Source organism: Falco rusticolus, chromosome 3 (genome assembly GCF_015220075.1).
Source record: "Falco rusticolus isolate bFalRus1 chromosome 3, bFalRus1.pri, whole genome shotgun sequence".
NCBI lineage: Eukaryota > Metazoa > Chordata > Aves > Falconiformes > Falconidae > Falco > Falco rusticolus.
In genome coordinates, this window is record NC_051189.1 from 44509216 (window position 1) to 44528701 (window position 19486).

The 19486-nt window shown below is 42.9% G+C and overlaps 1 protein-coding gene across 2 annotated transcripts in view; it reads right to left on the reverse strand.

Moving 5' to 3' along the window:
* Positions 1–18968, reverse strand: part of CLVS1 (clavesin 1) — a 105745-nt gene extending 86777 nt beyond the window's left edge. The window contains exons 1-3 of one of the 2 annotated variants that reach the window (XM_037382316.1): positions 18515–18968; positions 11585–11719; positions 6962–7586 (exon numbers count right to left, since the gene is read on the reverse strand). In XM_037382316.1, coding sequence (XP_037238213.1) covers positions 6962–7350 — 389 coding nt within the window. In that variant the 5' untranslated portion in view covers positions 7351–7586; positions 11585–11719; positions 18515–18968. The remainder of the gene's footprint in view (positions 1–6961; positions 7587–11584; positions 11720–18514) is intronic. The other variant, XM_037382315.1, reaches the window with a different exon arrangement.
* Positions 18969–19486: the final 518 nt, after the last annotated feature.

Genomic DNA, 19486 nt, shown 5'->3' on the forward strand with positions numbered 1-19486 from the left:
ACTCTCAGCAGTGCAGCCATGGGAGCTGCCTCCCTCATCCTCCAGCCTCACCACAGCAGACAAGCACCCTGAAGCAGAGTGACCATAGTGGCAGGATGGAGTTGCCTCCAATGTGCTGTTTGGCCATTTTATGGGGCTCAGCGTGCCCCACACCATGCACATCCAGACCGAGCTCATGCTGTTCACTGTAACTCCTCTGGGATCACACATCCTGCTAACGGCACCAGTTCCTAAGCATCTCTTGTGCTGCTCTGAGGGTGCTGGAAGTAGAGGATGCTCAGCATCTACCAGGGGGTGATGAAAAAACTGACTATCTTTATGTAAAATGCAATTGATATAGAGGCTGAGAGTTCAGATGAAAGAGTCTAAAATAAACGATGGCCTAGGGAAATAATGTATCAAGAAAGTTTTAGAATTTTAAAATTCCAAATGTATTTAAAGATTCCAGCTCAATAGCTCCACTCTTTTCTGATGCTTCGACTGCATGTAGCCTGGTAAATAGCTAGTCAGAAAATTGCAGTTTTTTCCTCATCTGACTCTTTGCAGTCTGTTTCTGCTGCAATGCATGAATTTGCCTTAGCTCCTTTTAATTGTGTTGGCAAGTTAGAAACTGATTGGAATAGTAGATATTTAGAAAACTTGATTTAGGAAATGTTTCCAACAAAAAATATTTTTATCTGTTCCTACGAAGTCTCACCCCAAAAACCTTCTATTTATAAGAGCATTCATTCATGTTTACCAGCTGTTCCCAAGGATCAAAGGGACAAAGAGCCAAGTGGGATGTCACATTGTTTGGCTTCATACTGTTCTGTTGCTATAGCTCTGTTATAATGTTCTTTTGCAGAATCCAGCTGTGAGAATGACACGTACAGACCACATAGGAGTATGGGTCATTTTCTAGGGACGAGGGACAAATGCTATCATGACTGTATGCAGTTTCTCTTTTCTGTCACGGAGACATAAACCTTCACACAAAATGTGGATCTTCTGAGACAGTCTGGGAAGGAAGGGGGCGGTGTGTGTGTGTGCATGTGCATATACGTGTTTGTTCTGTACATGTGTTTACCTGTGTGTGTATTTTCCTTAATCGGCTGTCCTTCTCTCCCGTTTATAAAGCTTGGGGATTAGATTTGGTTTCTCTTCTCCACAGAAGGGAGGTGGCATAGAGCCACATTCCAGTTTGCTCTTCATTCCCCTTTGTACACACACACACACACACTTGATTTTTCCCCCCTTTCAGTTCGGCTTCTCTCATTCTTCAGCATATGCTTCCTAACTTTCACAGCTGTTGTTTTTCTTTCTCTTTTTCAGACATTTTCCCTCTTTTCTTTGATTCCCTTCTCAGCCCTACCCAGGACTGTCATTTGTGTATGTCATCCTTCTGTCATTCATATGGACTACAATTGCCTTCCCAAATGCAGCCTTCATAATAAATGGTACTAACTGAATTAGGTTGCCGCCTCCAAGCAAATTAAAACATTTCAAGACAGAGCTCCTTTTCGTCTTCTTTGTCCAACATTTAATTTGCACATCTGTTACTCCTCGAAATGAGTATTCTGCTTATGCTACACTTCTTTCCTCTACCACCCCGAATTCTGCTACCGTTTCAGACTGGCTCAGTAATATAATAATGTAATATGAATTATTTTTAATACAGTGTGCTTCTAAGCTATTTATTACTCAATGCAATGCTTGAAACACCACCTCAATCTGCATTACTCTAAGCATCTCCCAACACAGAAACATTACCTCCTAACCAAACCCCAAGACTTGCTGTGTAAAAATCATCCTGGTCTTAGGGCTGGCCATATTTCAGCTGTAATCTCTCATAATAAACAGCTATGAGGCTGAGTTATTGCCGCAGTTTGCCTGTGACTGTAAATCAGTCTCAACAGATGTTTATTCCTTCATATTCTATTAAGCATCTGAGATTATCCTTGAAATATATTGGAATAATCAGCATTTGAGACATATTAATTTATACCAACAGGATCTGCTGATGATAATATCCTTATAATTACACCACTGAGCATTCTCAGCAAGGACATCATTTTTTCTGTTGTGCTCCTTTAAAATATTTATAGCTGTTGGTTTACCATGTCAGAGTATTTCCTTGCCCTTTAGCCTATCTCAATACACTTTTCTACAGAATAGTAAGTATCTGGCATTTGAGATTCCTTGGTTAATAGAAGAGAATTTATAGCTAGCAGCTGACTTGGGAATATATGTTGTAAACAAAGCAGCAGTTTTTTCCATCTGACTTACAGAATTTTTGGAGCTATGTGGCAGCTTTTAAGACACAACAGTCCAGACGTGAAGACAGAAATTAAACACCATTTTACCGCAAAAGAAAATGGGCAACCTTCTGCCCCCTTACCTCAAGGCTGTATTCATAGAGCAACATGATTTGGGATAGTCTTTCTGCTGGGTCTCTACACAGAAATAAATTTTACTCTGGCTGAACAACCTTGAAGGAAATATCTTTACTTGGAAGATTAATGAACACCTTCTGCTGAATTGCTTGTTCACTCAAGCCCCCATCTCCCTGGTGTACAAGCAGGGTATATTAGAAGGCAGTAGCAAACCTAGGAACAGCTGTGACAATGAAGGCTTTCCTCAATCTAACAGCCAAAAAGGTACTTTTATCTGACTTCTTTAAAGGCTTCAGTTTCACTAGAGGTGCATCAGAGGAGTGAGGGTTTAGGTTTGGTGGACTGATGAAGTGAAAAAGTGTGAGAAAGATTATTTGTAATCCAGCAAATGGCAATTTGTTTTCACATGAAATCCTGGTTCAGGTCTCATCAAGACTGTACATGCGCATTTATTTGTTTTAGAAACTGGGAATTCTTATGATGCAAATTATTTTGTCAGAAAAGTCCTGACAAGATCAGTTTGACATCCTTATCTGGTTTTTTTACTCCATGTTTTCCATTTAAAAATAAGGTGCTCCATAAGCAGTGGTATATGTTAAGTCTTTATGGGTTTTGGAGAGTTTTTGTGTGTTTTTCATACCTTGAGCTCTGATCAAAGTGAATGATGGCCCTCCCCTGCATGGGTTCCCTAGTGTACAGTAATATAGCTCAACATTTTTCCTCTCCTTCAGTGCTGAACTAATCTGATCTCTTTTCAATCAATCTGCTCATTTTCACTTACTCAGTACTTCTGAAGTTTTCTGTTCTGTATCATGTGTGATTAACATTAACTAACAGATCCAAAATATACTATGCAGGACCTAGAGAGAAAGTAATGCATCATCTCCAAGAAACCTGTAAAAAATAACAAAGCAAAATTGAACCAATGCAGCACATGCTAAATGAATGAAACCCTGGCACCATGATAGATCTCAGCTAGTGATCTGACGATAAAAATTAACATTCCTCGTGTTTTTTTCCTAGTCATCAATAAGGTTTTGGTCAAAACTGTAATTATTATCTTTTTCAACGATATGGAAGCAAAAATAAAACTCTCGACAGTGAACTTTACAGATGTGACAAAACCCATGCAATGGTAATTGATGAGGAGGACAAGTTTAGCTCTGCAGAAGAGCGTGAATCACATGCTAGACTGTGCCCACATTATGGATGAGAATGTATGACACATTTACCAGTGGTGTTCGTATTTTAGGAAACAGTGACTTGGAAGCAGATTTGAGCTGAACATGAGCTCAAAATGTGATAGAGTAGCTAAGAAAGTGACAATCCATCTAAAAGGAGGAAACTACTGAACAGAAGAGATGGCACTACCACATGATGATTTATTAATGGAAGTTCATGTTCAGTTCATCCCTCTGTACATTAACAACAACACTGAAATGATAGGAAAGGTCCAGAAAAGAACAATGAAGAGTATTAGCAACCTGGAAAATCTTCCTAATTCTGAGAGTAAAGAAGTTCAACCTATTTAAGCCTCAGCAGCATTAATATATTGCAAGACATTATGCTAGGGCAATACTTTGTAGAACATTATCTTTGCTGTGCTAGATGTCGACAAGTACCTTTTTACCTTGGGGACAACACAAGGTTGTGTTGTCCTCAAGAAAAAGGGGGTCAGCTGTGGTACATTCGCCATGGTTAAAAGTGAACAGAAGAACCACTGCTGTAGAGTAGCTCATGTATTATCTTTTTGTTGCCTGACAGTAACTTACCCTACAGTGCCGCATCCCCAGTGAATTCAAAAGTAGGTTAAAAAATGATGTGGTCAGGACACAAAAGTACAAACATGGGAAGCTGTCAGATTTTTGTGGTCCCTTTAAACTAACACAATACAGCAGCTGGAAGCTGAAGCTGGAAACATTGAGACTAAAAATTAAAACCTAGTTTCTAGAGATGTTTGATCTATTGGTTACATTCTTGAAGCTGAAATTACAAATGTTTCTAGAAGCTCACACAGAAATTTTATCTTTGATACAGAGGACCCCTTAAAAGCATCTTGGATCTCATTTGTCCAAGCAATCACATTACACAACTAATGACATTTCCTTTTAAAATTCAATGTAAGACCAAAAGTTTGAGGCTGCTTCTGCTTCCTTGATATGTGATCTCTACAGCCAACATACTCCCAGGAGTATAAATGCTAAGAATGTCTGAAGTGAAAATCAGTTTATGGATTATAGTTAAGCTGATTTTAAATGATCCTTTACAAAATATGATATCTTTATAAATCATCCCTTAAAAATTATGATTTAATCATAAAGAAATAGAAGATGCAGCCAGCTGCAAATGATATTAGTTAGGAAAGACATGCTGAAGGCTGAGGTCTTATTCTTGCAAGTCAGCATCACAGCATCACATGAATTGATTTGATTAACATTTGGCTGAAATGCAAGCTTGTAAACATCTTGCCATCACTGAAGACACATCTACAGAAAGGTTGCCCTAGATACACGTATGTAACTTATACACAATGACTGTTTGAGGTTTTTTGTGAAATGTATATGAAAATACATTTCTTCTGGTCAATAACCTGCTTCCCTGCTGCTTAATAGGACATTTCACTCATCGTTTCCTATTCCTTAACAGCTTTTGCTCTTATTGATGCCTTTAGACAGTAAAAGAAGGAAGAGGTCATCCCTTTATTTACTAACAGCCCAAATCATGTCCCAGATCCCTGTTGCACTTGGAGCGCTACAAAAGCCCGCAGAAATGACACTTCTTGTCGTTTGCATCCATAGAGGAATTGATCTTCAGTGGCTGAACAGAGGTAAAATTTGCTTATGATTTTTAATTTCACTGAGGAGCCTTAGGAAAGTATATCCTATACTATTTACTTCAGCTTTTCTTCTTTGAAGGTCAAACCTACATTTTCAGAAACAAGGTATCTTGCATGCAGGATCACTGGGTTTTGCACACACACACATATACACATATACATGGATGCACATTAAAGGACTTGCAGAAAATTTGAGGCAAAATCTGAGAGGAATCAATCCTCTGTCAAAATCTCTTTGCAGGAGCTTAGAAAGTAGCACTCCCAGCTTTCCGAGAGCAGGGCCTGATGTACGAGGTTAATCACAAGGATTCATTTTGTTGAGGGATCAAAAACCCAAAGCTGACTCAATATAATACCTAAATCCCTTAATGCAACCAGCAGAGCCACAGTGCTTCTGTCCTCTAAAGCTGATACTTTCTATTAATTCAAGATACCTGTTCATTCACCTTTCTTTCCAGGCCAATTGCTAAAAGAAGGGTTTTGTGGTTGGAAGAAAGGCAAGCTCACAGTTCAGAAAGACAGGAGATAAACTGCTGGCCTCTTTGTAGTCAATAGGGCTTTTATCTCTGGCTTCAGTTCTGGATTTTACCAAATACTTTTGTATATGCAAAGTTACATTTCTGTAACTTTTTCCATACATTTATTTACCAGATCTGTACAGGCAAAGGAAAATCAGAAACACTTCTGAAATTTGTTTTCATATTGAGAGGAAAGGTTTTCCCAGAAAACAAACATGCAGGTGTATGTGTGTCATTCTCTAGTAATTTCTGTAGCATAAATTCAAATCTCCAAACTATTGACTCGTAAGGATGAGACAATTTCATGGACAACTTTTGACTGTACTAAGACAAAATCCTACCTGGAACTCATTAGAATTTATGATACTCAACACCTGAATCAGAATTTTGTTCTTCTTTCTGGCTTTTATAAGAAATCAGCAGAGCACGTGGCAATTGATTACGTTTCCCTGTCTCACTATGAAGGCAGGGAAAATAGAATGGAATGACTTCTGATGGAGAGGACTATATGAACATATACTCCTGGGCCAGCTTCTTTTCTCTGTATCACTTCAAATAAATAGTGAAAGCTGACTAATCACATTAACACTTAAGGACATAATTTTGTAACAATGGCTGGGAGATATTTTACCATTCTGTAAAGATGACCTGAACAGAAAATACGCTTTACATTAATCTCCCATTTATCACACTAATAAGCATACAGTAACCAGAGTGTGTAGAAATGATGATGCAGTTTGTGGAAATCTCATAACATAAGCTTTAATTCCTGAAAAGGTTAAAACAAAAAAACCCTGATCTGTTAAGAAGTCTGGAGACAGAATAAATATGGTCAGTTCCTTCTGCACCAGGAAAGCTATGAGACCCCCCATATGTTTTGAGATGTTTGCTTTCTGTCAACCTGTTCAGCTAGTCTGTGATATTACTGAAGTAATTATATAATAAGCATCAATGTATTTGTAGCAAATGGACAATATCTGGCCAAAACCTGGCAATGTTTATGGAAAAAAATATGAGCTACTTATCTGACACACTGCTATACCCTTACTTCTCAATGGTCTTATGTCTGAAGAATGAGAAGTGATCACATCAGATGAAAGTTTTAATGAAATAGACTCATGGCTATGAAATATTTTACTGAAAATGGCCTTGCTGCTTCAAGTATGGTCACAAATACTCGGTTACAAGTTGAGTGTGAGTGTATGTAAAAAGATAAGGACGCTATCTACATTTACCTACTCTGATCCCAGTTGGCTGCAAAAAGCAGAAGAATCTTCCTGCCGCAGTGATCGCGATTTTCCAGTACTCCCGGGAACCCATCTGTCAGAGCCCGTTTGATTCCTGGATCATCAGCCTTGAAGTTTTTGAACATATCCAGATTTAACTGGCGGTACTGGAAGTACTGAGCCAGCAGTCTGAAGGCCTCAGTTTGGTGAAACTTTCTGGCTCGGAGAAACCTCAAGATGAAGGCATCATCTGTACGTAAAAACCCGATGTCAGGCCTTGTGATGATCATGTCCCTGACTTGCTGGATGTCCTGATGCAAAATGTCTGGGTTTTCATTCAGTTCCAGGCGGGCTTTCTCTATAGTCTCTGGACTAAGTCCAGCTTGTAAATGGGTCATCTCTGCAAAAACGTGTTTTCCAAATCCTTATCTTCAGATATTTTAGTAGGGGAAGTGCTGATCCCATTCAGTTGAAGGTCTGCTGTGAGTGTCAGCCATTCAGCAGCTTTTTGCTATCAAGTTGGTATTTAACAGGTGAAAGTGAAGGGCTTTTCTTAGTCTTGCAGGAAGAGTAACGGTCAGTTCACATGTAGTATAATCCATCCAAAGAAAAGTGTTGTCTATTCCATCACTTACTGGAAGAAAAAGCAAAAATATAAAAGAAACATTAAATATGTATATAAAGCTTACACTAATTCATTTCTGAACTTTACACAGCAATAAAACCGTTTTGTGTGCTTCATATGTAAGAGGATACCAGAATGGCGCATTTAAGATAAGGCCATCACTAACACCTTGAATATATGTATTCAAGTTTTCAGAAAGGCAATCTGATTAATTGACAATTAAGACTAAGCTGTATCAAATTATCAAATTACTAACAGACTTTTTTTTTTTATTACCCTTTGCAAAGGTGTCTTACAGAGGTGTGGGACTTCCAACATTCAATAGCTTCAAGCCCAGGATGACAAAAGCAAAAATAATAGCAATTTTTTTCCTCTATCCCTAACAGGGCTACCTTTCAGCTTCCTAAATATGCAGATTGAGACTTATATTAAGTATAACAACAGTTTGCTTTGGTTTTATCACACATACTATCAGCTCATAGCTATCCTTAAATTAGCCCCCTAGCTGATTGCAAAACTGATTTTTAAAAAAAAAAACAAACACAAAACCTCCACCAACACATAGGGGTATTTTCTCCTTGGTAAAACCTCACTGAAAATATTTCCCATTGAGACTTAATACGTCTTCATGGGAAACTTTCCATGAATAAAGTGTTTGATGAATCTAATCCGACGAGGTTGGTGTTTTACTTGAAAAGACATGTATTTTATTCCAAACCCCTTTTTTCCATGTCTTGCAGCTTTCCTGAATACCTAGTTCTGAATTTCATTTTCATACCTGTACTTTACCCAGAATTTGTTTTTACAAGTGTTAGAAGAAAAGCTGTTTAAGCTGTTTTGTATGAGCAAAACGGTACAGTGAACCTCTTACATTCAGTGACACAATTAGCAAGAGGCTGTCATTGAAGTCTGTGTGGTTACATTTGTGTGAAATAAGATCAAGGTCTGTTCCAATATGATATGTGTGTGAAGAAAGATCAAGATCCATCCAATTTTTCAGCCATCACAAAAACAGACAAGCAACCAACACAACCCCACCATCCCACCCCCACCACCCTTAACTGTTCTCTCTCTCTCTCTCTAATTTCTGAAAAATAAAAATTGGTTTTAAAAATTAAAAAGGAATCCCTCAGTGAAAGACATACGCTATTTTATTTGAAGAAAGCTATTTGGAAGGTTATGAATTCTCAGTTCAATCAAAGGGGAGAGCGGCAGCCAGAGCATTTCTTCATCCAGGGGCTGCTCAGTTACACTGCAGTACCTGCAAGTCAGTTAGCAAAAGGGATGCCCAAGTCCCCCGATTTGTGAGCTTGCATTTCACTGACAAAAACTACATTTTAGATGCCACAGCTGCAAACCTTGGATGAGATCCTGAAAACTGAATACAGAGAGTTTCTGCATGTTCGCTTAAAGGACATTTGTGGCAGGAGAAAAGCTTTTCATTTAACAGCAATGTGCATTAGACTTGTCTGTGGGTACGAAGGAAAGTTTGTTGAGCAGCCTCCTCTGGTATTCACTGTGGATCTGGAGAAGATCTTGAGAAGCTTGAGAAGAGCTATCTACAGGGCAGAGTATCCGGTGATGGATCAGCCTGATAAAACAGTGGAAAAGGCAGAGCTGGGAGGAAAGAAGGCCGGCTGCCTTTGACAAGACACTACAGAGTGCAAAAGACTCCAGAAAAACAAGCCCTGAAGTTTTGAGGGATAATCTGTGGGTGCAGGTTACTCAATTTGTAAATAAATGAGAGATATATTAAAGGTGGATTGCACATATAAAAATAAAGTAACAGTTATATGCGTTGCTCTTGCCTTTATTAGACCAAATTACGGTAGCCGTGATGGTATCAACTGGATTCCACTGATGTAAAATTTATGTAGGCCATGAGGAAAACAGGCCAATATTTTGTGCTTAAGATCTGAAATCAATGGTGGCATTAGCATTTTCTTGCATACATCATGTTTTTAGTTACAATTGTCTCCATGAGCTAGTTAGGGAGCTAGGTGTATTTAAGCATGACACTGTTAGTGGGGGAGTGTAGTGTAAGGATTGGTTCCCTCCCTAGTTCTAACAGGTAGTACAGTAAGGAGGCTGTTTGTGCTCAGGGGTGCTCAGCAGAGGGGTGGGAGCAAGGAGCTTATCTCGGGTCTGCATCAGCTCTGTCTTAGGTCCCAGTATGAACTGGAACACCTTTGGAGTTCCTGTGACTTAGAATCACAAAACAATGGAGTCACAGGATGGTTTGGGTTGGAAGGGACCTTTGAAGATCATATGGTCTAATCCCTCTGCATGGGCAGGGACATCTTCCACTGTGTCTGGTTGCTCAAAGCCCCATCCAGCCTAGCCTTGAACACTTCCAGGGATGGGACATCCACAGCTTCTCTGAGCAACCTGTTCCTGTGTCTCACTGTAGAGGAATGAAGCTGGGTTAATTAACATTGATAACATACAGCTCTGGGCTGGCCTCAGGGGCGGTGGGTTGGCTGATGTAGATAAGGTGCAGCTGTGGCTGGTTCTGTTAAGAGGTTGGGCAGCCGAGGAAGAGAGAGCAGCTGAGGAAGAGAGAGGAGAAAGAAGCAGAGAGAAGAGAGAGTGTGCCCTGGGTGAGGAGAGATGAGGAGAAGGCAGCAGAGGGACTGGCACGAAGAGTATGTTGGTATGTGGTGGTAAAAGACCTTGTTGTAGCTGGCTAGTTTGGAGAGTGCTGTGACACCTCACCAACCTCACAGTAAAGAATTTCTTCATCATCTCCAATCTAAACCTATCCTCTTTTAGTTTAAGACCTTGTCCTATTACCAAGATAACCAAGACACCTGTAGAACGTTTCTGTCCAACTTTCTTATATGCTCTCTTTAAGTACTAAAATGTTGCCTTAAGGTCTCCCTAGAGCCTTCCCTTCTCCAGGCTGAACAATCCCAGCTCTCTCAGTCTGTCTTCATAGGTGTTCTAGCCCTGAGGTGTTTCAGCCCTCTGACCGTTTTTGTGTCCCTTCTCTGGACCTGTTCCAACAGGTCCAAGGACTTGTGGCAGTTAACTGACACCCCCCCACCTTGGGATCATCTTTTTTATAAGAGTTTATTGGAGTAAAACTGTCCCTTCCTCTGCTCCTTTTCTGACTCTTGCCTCCAACAAAAGGTATCTGTGGGCATAAGGCATATTCTTGAAAGGTCAACTGCAGTCTTCTTCAGAAGAAAGTGGGATTAAACCAAGGAGATAAAGTCTGGCCCTTCAGATTTTCTTACAGGACTCCCAGGCATTTAATGTAAAAAATTTTGTTGCTTGTTTTCACTGAAGTTTCCTACTGGTTTTACCTGATTTAAATGTATTAGCACCCTTCATGCCCAGGATGATCCCAAGGTGAGGGAGATAAGGTCCTCTCCTGCCAGATGTTGTTGCCAAAAAGCAACATACAAATACTTAGTCTAACGAAAGATACATTTTTTTTAATGCATTTCAGAGTTTCCTGATAGTGAGCTGAGATATAGCCATGGGTTACAGCTTACAGGAGAGGCCCTATAGGTTATCCTGATTATCATCTGGAACAGAATGTACTAAAATACTTCATTGGTGTAATGTTATATACTGCAAAATAATCCAAATTTGTATGAACAATGTTGTCAGTATCTGAATCATAGCACAAATCATGGGGTTGGTAATCCACTCTAGCACCATTGACTTCAAGGCGTCTGATTTACATCAGTGGATGATTTGGCTCTCCCACTGCTTACCTTGACAATAAATTTAATGCTCCATAGCTACCCAGTTTAATTGCCATTGTGCTTTCTCAAATGGTACTGATTTATTCTGATTCCCAAGGGTATAACAGAAGCACCTTCTCCATTTTCACCCCCTCCCACACATGGCAATTTCTCCTTCTCTTACAGTGTTGTGTACAGCTCTGATCTATCTACCAATTTTTCAGCCATAAACATCTTTGTTCTGGTTTGGTTTTGTTTGTTTTTTTGGTATTTTTTTTTCCAAATGAAGATGCCTGCCTTTTTTTCCCTTACCTTGAATATTGTTGCTCCATGTTGGCACACTAGACTCTTTGTTGTAGTCTCAACAGCTGTTTTTCTGGGTTGTGATTCTTTGTTCCCTATTTGCTCTCCCAATGTCTTTTCACAGCCATTTACAATAAATCGTCCCTCAAAAGGAACAAAAACCAGCTTTAAACATGGAAAAATAATTAACAGAGGTTTGAAACAAAGCATATTAGTACAGAAAAAAATGGAAATTTCCTCCAAAATTGTGGCATTGCGCACCATTTTGGCTTATTCATTTTCAGTCCCAACAAGGGAATGACAAGGGACAGAGAGTGGCTTTAGAATGGGTAAAATACTGAAACTGGGATAGTCTTCCGACAAACAGCTTATATTTTTGCCTGACCCTGAAAATAAAATATATAGTAATACTTACTAATTAACTAAAATGAAAATAAGGTCTTAAGGAATTATATATAGCACTTTCCATCCAAAAATCTTAATGTGCTTTACTGCCCTCTCTTCAATGACAGCTTCTGGATCAGCATTCAACCCCTATTTGCTCTATGTCCCCAGGAAAATTGGCCAAAACCTGCTCTCAGTGATGATGCTTGTCTGGATCATTTTGTTCCTGCCTGCTTAGTTGTCCCTGCAACACCGTTTGCATCTTGAAGCACTGTTCTCATGTCCATTTGGCCCTTCCCCATCCACTTTGGTTCCAGAAAGATTTTGGTTGCCTCTGTCTAGCGCATTTTTTCCATTCAGTCCAAAGCTGTGTGTCGTGTAAAATTTCATTACCACAGCTTTCAAATGGGGAAGGCACTAGGGTTTGATCCTTACCTGATATTAATAGGCATCACTGTTACGATTTATCTCATTATATAATTCCTAATTCTTAGCATTGATACATACATTAGCTTCTAAAACCATGCCAGAAAAGAAGGGAGTGGGCAGGGAGGGAGGGAAAATGGTATTCTAGAATGATTTCATCTCAGAGTGTGGGTGTCATCTCATTAAATTTCTTCTTAAAAAATATTTTGATGTTAACTGTGGAAAACATCTTGAGGCTATGTTCTGCTTAGCAGGGATTGCTCTGTAAGGGCAGGGAAGGATGAATCCATAGCTGTGCTTATAGGAATAGCTCCTATGGCACTTGGTGGCCTTGTGGTACCTTAGTAGGAATCTGTGCTGGAAATGGAGGACTCGGGCATAGAAACGGACATACCCCAGCTCCATGAACTGATTTCAAAAGAGTGATGAGAAAAACTGACTCTCGTCCTTGGCTGTGGGATCCTGGCATCCTACACAGGCAGTAGGGAGAATTACAGCCCCAAGTGATTTGCCTGAGATCATGGAGGATACATTTCACAGATCCAGGAACAACCATATGTCTCCTGAGCCACATGCTTACACATTAACATCTGGGCAATCTTTCCCCTCTACGCATAATGCTCTGCATCATAAGACAAATGTGAAGCCACATTGCACACAAGGAAATGGAGAGGTAGGCTGCAATGTTTCCAGTGTCCCCACTGTAATCCTCCTAGACTTCAGTGGCACAGTCAGGGCCCCAAAAATGTAGCATTTATTTGTTTTTGCAAAGAGCAACCCCATTGTAGGGGTTCCCAACAGGTTTATCTCATATCCCAAGTCAAATAGCCTGACTGCTGCTCAGGTTATTATAGAGTCACAGAATGGATGAGATTGGAAAGGACTTCTGGAGGGCATCTGGTCCAAATCCCCACTCAGGCAAGGCCTCCTAGAGCTGGGTCCCCACAGCTGTGTCCAGACAGCTTTTGAGTATCTCCAAGGAGGGACACTCCACAGTTTCTCTGGGAAATCTGTGCCAGTGTTCAGTTACTCTTACAGTAAAAAAGTGTTTCCTGATCTTCAGAGGGAACCTCCTGGGTTTCAGTTTGTGCTCATTGCCTCTAGACTTGTCACTGGGTGCCACAGAAAAGAGCCTGTCCCCATCCTTTTTGCACCGTCCCTTCAGGTATTTTACACATCAAGTGAAATCCTCTTGAGCCTGCACCTCTCCAGGCTGAACAGTGCCAGCTTTCTCAGCCTTTCCTCATAGAAGAGATGTTCCAGTCCCTTAATCATATTTGTGATCCTCTGTTAGACTTTCTTTCCTATGTTCATGTCTCTCTTCTACTAAGGAGCACAGAACTGGGTACAGTACTGCAGATGTGGCCTCACCAGTCCTGACTATTATGAGCATCTGCTTCCCTGTAGCCTTTCCCTAATGGACTAGAATCTCCCAGTGAACCTAAATGAGTTAAATACAAGCTTTTCTCCTTCAAGTTCTGGTGCTCCTATAAACTTTCACTAGGGAATTGTTCCTTCTCTTTGATATGAAAATAGTGAATGCTTGTGACTGTAACAGCTGTATGTGGAATTTGATAGGTTCTCACACTTTCCCAGGATGCAATCTCCTCACTCAGGTAGAAAAACTAACCTTTCTGTCAGTTTAGTAAAAACAATACACCACACATTCCTATTCCCCTCATAACACAATCTTCTTGTGAGCTTAAGTCAGTTACAGGTTACCCTCAGGCCACATCTAGCTGTCCAGTGGTGGCAATTTAGTCATGACACAGCACAAAACACAGCAGCAACTCAACAGACCTTTGCAGCTCTCTGCACAGTACGTAGGGCAGGTACATCTGCAACACTGACCTGCAGCTGTCCTGCTGTTGCTGCAAGCTGACAGGCATGAGGAGAGACTGACAAGGTTGTCTAACAGACGTAAAACAAAAAAATTGCCTCATTATCTTTTGACCTGAAATGTGCAAAACTTACTGCCTACCTGAATATTAAGGAATAGGACCACATGCCAAGGGGGGAACTGTAAATAAAGTAGCTAAACAAAGCACCTGTGAACTTAATAAGATTATTTCAGTTTTGCTCCAAATCATGATTTTGATGGTATTGCTATTCAACCACAGATAAACTGCAAAACCCTGTGGAAACATAAGGCCTGACCTGTGACATGTCAAAGGAGCAGCGGACTATGAGGAACTTCCATGTTAGTCACGAATTACTCCAAGCATCGCCATGCAAAAAGCATCCTGGCCACTATTGGACAGAGGTCACTTTCTCTAATAATATAGAAACTTTTTGCAGCAGAAATCATCAGCAATATGCAAAACATGGATTGTGACCCTCGAGACTCATAATTCAGCTATATGTAGTAATCTGATAGCACAGGATCATAATATTGGTGTCTGAAAAATCCCCAAATGCACTACAGAAGTTGCGTTACAACATCTGCTCAAAGATATACAGAAGAAGGAACAAAACGTACCATTGAGCTATTTCATCCTATATCTTTAGAAATAACATGAAGTTTATTAAATTTTACTTAAAAATGTAAAGTACCTTTAAAAAATATGAAATACAATGGTGATGTATTATTGCCCTGCAGGTGGCTGACTTCATTCTGTTTTATACACGATGCCAGAGAAAGCCATCTGTGGCATCCTGTGCGGTGGCAGTGCGGGGAGGAAGGGAAAAAGGGAAAGTCAGGGGCATAAAGGAAGGAAGGAGGAAAGAAAGGTGGGAGGGAAGGAGGGAGGCAAGGAAGGAAGGAATGAAAGGAGGGAGGGATTTCTGCACCTAGGAATTCATGCAATTCTGTTTTTTTTCTCTTATCCTTATTGAAGTTGGAACACAAACACACAGATTTGCACACAGATACTTCTCCCAAAATTATAGAAATAGAGTTTCATATAATTTTATAATAGCTCGTGAGTTTGTTTTCTCAGTGAGGAACATATGAGACTTAAGGATTTTATTTCTATAAATCCTATTGAAGGGGGAAAAAAAACACAAAAAAAAACCCCAACTGTGTGGAAATTCTCAAACTAAGTCCTCAGAGCAGTGTTATATGAAGAGGGAAAGGACTTACAACTCATCTGCCAGCAAATAGATGAACTTCTGTTCATTGAACTTCCCACTCCATAAAAGACTGATGTGGCTTAATATTTTTTTTTTTTACTAGTAGGACCTAATTGTCATATCTTGTTTGTGTATGTGCCAGATACCCCAGCAATGGGCTGCTGGAGAAAATAATACTTGCTTGCCCAATAATAGCACAATTGCTTCAGTAACTGCACACTTAAATTAACAAGTGCATTAGTTTGCAGTTCTAGTTTGAAGTAAATATTGTCCATCGTTTTATGAGGTTGATAATTCATATTTTAACTGACATGGTCCTCTTTCGGAAGATGAGGAGGCTGCTGTTGTATGTTTCAATAAAACAACCTCTGTGTTCAAAGCACATAGAGTTTAAGTAATTATGACCCAATGCTATGGGGTGGATTCTGCAGTTCCTCCATTGCTGAACTCAATTACACTACTACTCAGCAGCACTCAGTGCAATTCACTATAAGAGTATCTGGTCTCTGCACCAGATTTTAAGTTATAAATGATGATATAATAAAGTAAGAAGGTTTTTGGAAAAGGCTGTAATATCTCTCATTGTTTTGCATATGCTTTATAAGAGTCTAATTTTTAGAAAATATTCAATAGTTTTCAGAGCTGGATGAGTCAACAGAATTCTTAAAATAATTGGCAGCATTTTGTAACAGATACATATCAGACCTGATTACATTGACAACACAAGCTGCCCCTGTAAACTTCAAGCTGGGATACAGACTGCAAAACAGGGAAAGCTCTGTAAGGTTATCTGGCTTATCGTTATATGAAAAAAGCAAACCCTTACCTTTGCTATGCAGTGCCTGGCATAATACTGTTGCATAATATGTCATTTAGATGTTGGCATTGCATTAACTTTTAATACTGGAGAAAATACATGTTATCATCTGATTAAGCAGAAAGCACATGAAAGTAGCCTTTCCGTAATTTAATTTTTCTTTCCAAATACGATCCAGTCATTGTTTAGCGATGGGCAGTGAGAAGCCATCTGCTCCGTAACTTCATTATTCCTGGAGTTGTTTAGATTGAGGAATCAGCATTTTGAAAAGGGAAACCTTTCTTTCTCCTATGACCTTGCCCACCCTCCCAGGATTAAATCATTGCAAACAGAATTAATGTCAGGCCAGTAGCACACATGCGGTTTCTCCAGCCAATATTTGTTTTGTGTTTATTTTCTGTATGAAGCCCTCTCTGAACACCCTTACTGCTTCCAGAGCCCACAACTTAATTCTTGATTTCCTGCAGCAAAAGGGATCCACAGGTTAGGCATGATTCACCTCACTTCTTCTCCTCACGCATTATCCATCACTGTTTGTCAATGGGAAAGCCAAACCTTTGACTAACCCAGCACATTCCCTCCTCCCCTTAATCCTTCATCCCCCTTTGGGCTGAATATAACTGGTCAAAACAGGCATCAATTTGCTGAGAAGCAAACAGGTATCTGCTGCTCTTTGGCAAGCTCCTATCTGTTGGCACTTGGTAGGATTCCTTACTTGGTCCTCTAACTCCCAGGTTTAACCCTTTCCCCTTCATCCCTCTCACTTCTGACTCCCAGGTTTAACCCTTTCCCTTTCATCCCTCTCACCTCTCCCCTGGTCTCAAATTTTGATCTGGACTTTCCCTTCCAACCTGTGCTCTTTCCCCTGCTTGCCCAGTGCCTGAGCTGCTGAGCTGAGTTTTCCAGCCCCCATCCCTTCTTTCATGAAAGGCTGAGGCTGGTGATGGGAAAGGAAGACAGGAGGGGAAGAAGGGGGAAGAAAGTGAGGAATGGGGCTCTGTGGGGTGGGGGAGGGGTGGGGGAACAGGGGCAGGGAGAAAAGGAGGCAAGGAAGCAGGGCAGGGAGGAAAGTAAACAGAGAAGGAGAAAACAGGAAGGCAGGAAGCAGAGAAGCAGAGCAAGGAGGACTGGAGGCAGAAGAGGCAGGGTAGATAGGAGGCAGGTAGCGGGAATAGGGGCAGCGAGGAGACGCAGGGGAAGCAGAGGAGGAAGGGGAGGTAAGGGAAGTAGGGCAGGCAGGGCAGGGAGGAGAAGCAGGGCAGGCAGGGGAAGTAGGACAGGCAGAGATCAGGGCAAGGAAGAGAGGCAGGGCAGATAAGGAGCAGGGGAAGGAGGCAGAGAGCAGGGAGGTAGTACAGGCAGGGGAGGCAGCCAGGGAAGGCAGGGAGCAGGATAAGGAGGCAGGAAGGGAGCAGGCCAGGTAAGAGGCAGAGGAGGCAGGGAGTCAGGGCAGGCAGGGGAGGCAAGCAGGGGACATGGAGACAGGGCAGGCAGTGAGCAGGGGTAGGAGGCAGACAGGGCAAGCAGTGCAGGCAGGAGGCAGGGAAACAGAGGTAGGACAGGCAGGAAAGGGAACAGGAGACAGGGCAGGCAGGGAGCAGAGCGAGCAGGAGGCAGCAGGCAGGGACCCATTTGGGCAGGAGTCAGGGATCTCGGGCAGGCAGAAGGAAGGGAGCAGGGCAGGCAGGAGGCTGGGGGGCAGGAGGCCGGGCAGGGAGTGGGCAGGAGGCAGGTCAGGCAGGAGGCAGGGAGGCAGGCAGGCAGCAGGCAGAGGGCAGGAGGCCGGGCGGGGAGCAGGCAGGGAGTGAGGAGGCTGGAGGCAGGAGGCTGGGCGGGGAGCAGGCAGGGAGCGGGCAGGGAGCAGGCAGACAGGAGGCAGGAGGCCGGGCGGGGAGCGGGCAGGGAGCGGGCAGGCAGGAGGCCGGAGGCCGGGCGGGGAGCGGGCAGGCAGGAGGCAGGAGGCTGGGCGGGGAGCGGGCAGGGAGCAGGCAGACAGGAGGCAGGAGGCCGGGCGGGGAGCGGGCAGGGAGCGGGCAGGCAGGAGGCCGGGCAGGGAGCGGGCAGGCAGGAGGCCGGAGGCCGGGCGGGAGGCGGCCCCTGCCCGCAGCGCGGCGGGGCTGCGGCCGGAGCTGTCCGCCCGGCGGTGCTGAAAAGCCGCAGCCCGGGCCCGGCGGGGCGGGGGAGGGACGGAGCGCGGAGAGCCGCCCTGCCGCAAACCGAGAAAAGACAAACCCAATTACCTGCGCAGCGCCGGCAGCCTGCCGTGGGGCGGCGGGGGGCTGCGTGGGACGATTCCCCCCCCCCCCCGTAGGTGTCCTTGCTGTTGCGCTGGGTGGGTGAGAAAGATCTCCCGGCTCCCAGGTTCAGGCTCAGATCTCTCTAGAAAACTGTGAATGAGCGAGCGCCAGCTCCACGGGGCTACGATTTTTTTTTGGTAGGAGGCGTGTGCACCAAAGCTTGGGTCCTTCCACTCGGCGGCTGCCGTCCCCCTGGGTCCTAAGCCCTCCTGCCGCCCGCCCGGCTGCCTCCCGGCGATCCCAGCGCTGCCAGCCTGCGGGCTGGGCGCACCGCCGCCGCCGCCGCCACCGCCGCCGAGGGAGCGGTGACAAAGGAGCCGCGGGCTGCTGCCAGCCGGGAAAGCGGCAGCGCAGCCGGTCACTGCGAGCTCAGCCTTCACCTGCTGGCATGGTCTTCGCCGCCTGTTTGTCTCGCATCGCCCCTTTCCTTGCGAAAGCCGGGGAGAGCAAAGCCTTCCGCGGCGTTCAGGGCAGCCGCAGAAAGGGTCAGTTTAATGGGCCATGTATTATAGATGGGCTGCCTTAACGAATATGGCAGCCTGGGTTTGTAAGAGAAGTTTGGGTCAGACTACAGGTGAATCTAGCTTAGGGTGCTGTCACCACCAGCAGCCACAGCCAATGTCTAATGAAGAATGTAAGGACAGGACAAGCTTCACCCCTGCACTCTCCCAGACCCTCTCCCAAGCGTTTTAGGTTTGGGGATTTCCCCAGTAATGTGGTGCCTGTGTTTTTAGGATTAGTTTGTCCTCCTTGAACTTTTACAGTATCTCCTAGAATGCCTATACATTTCTAGAATATCCTTTCCTAATTTCCTTTGACAAGGAGCTCCACAGGCCACCTGCCTACTTCACGAAGTACCACCTCTCTTTTGTTACAGATATCTGTAAGCTCCAAAACTATCGCCACGTTTTTGTT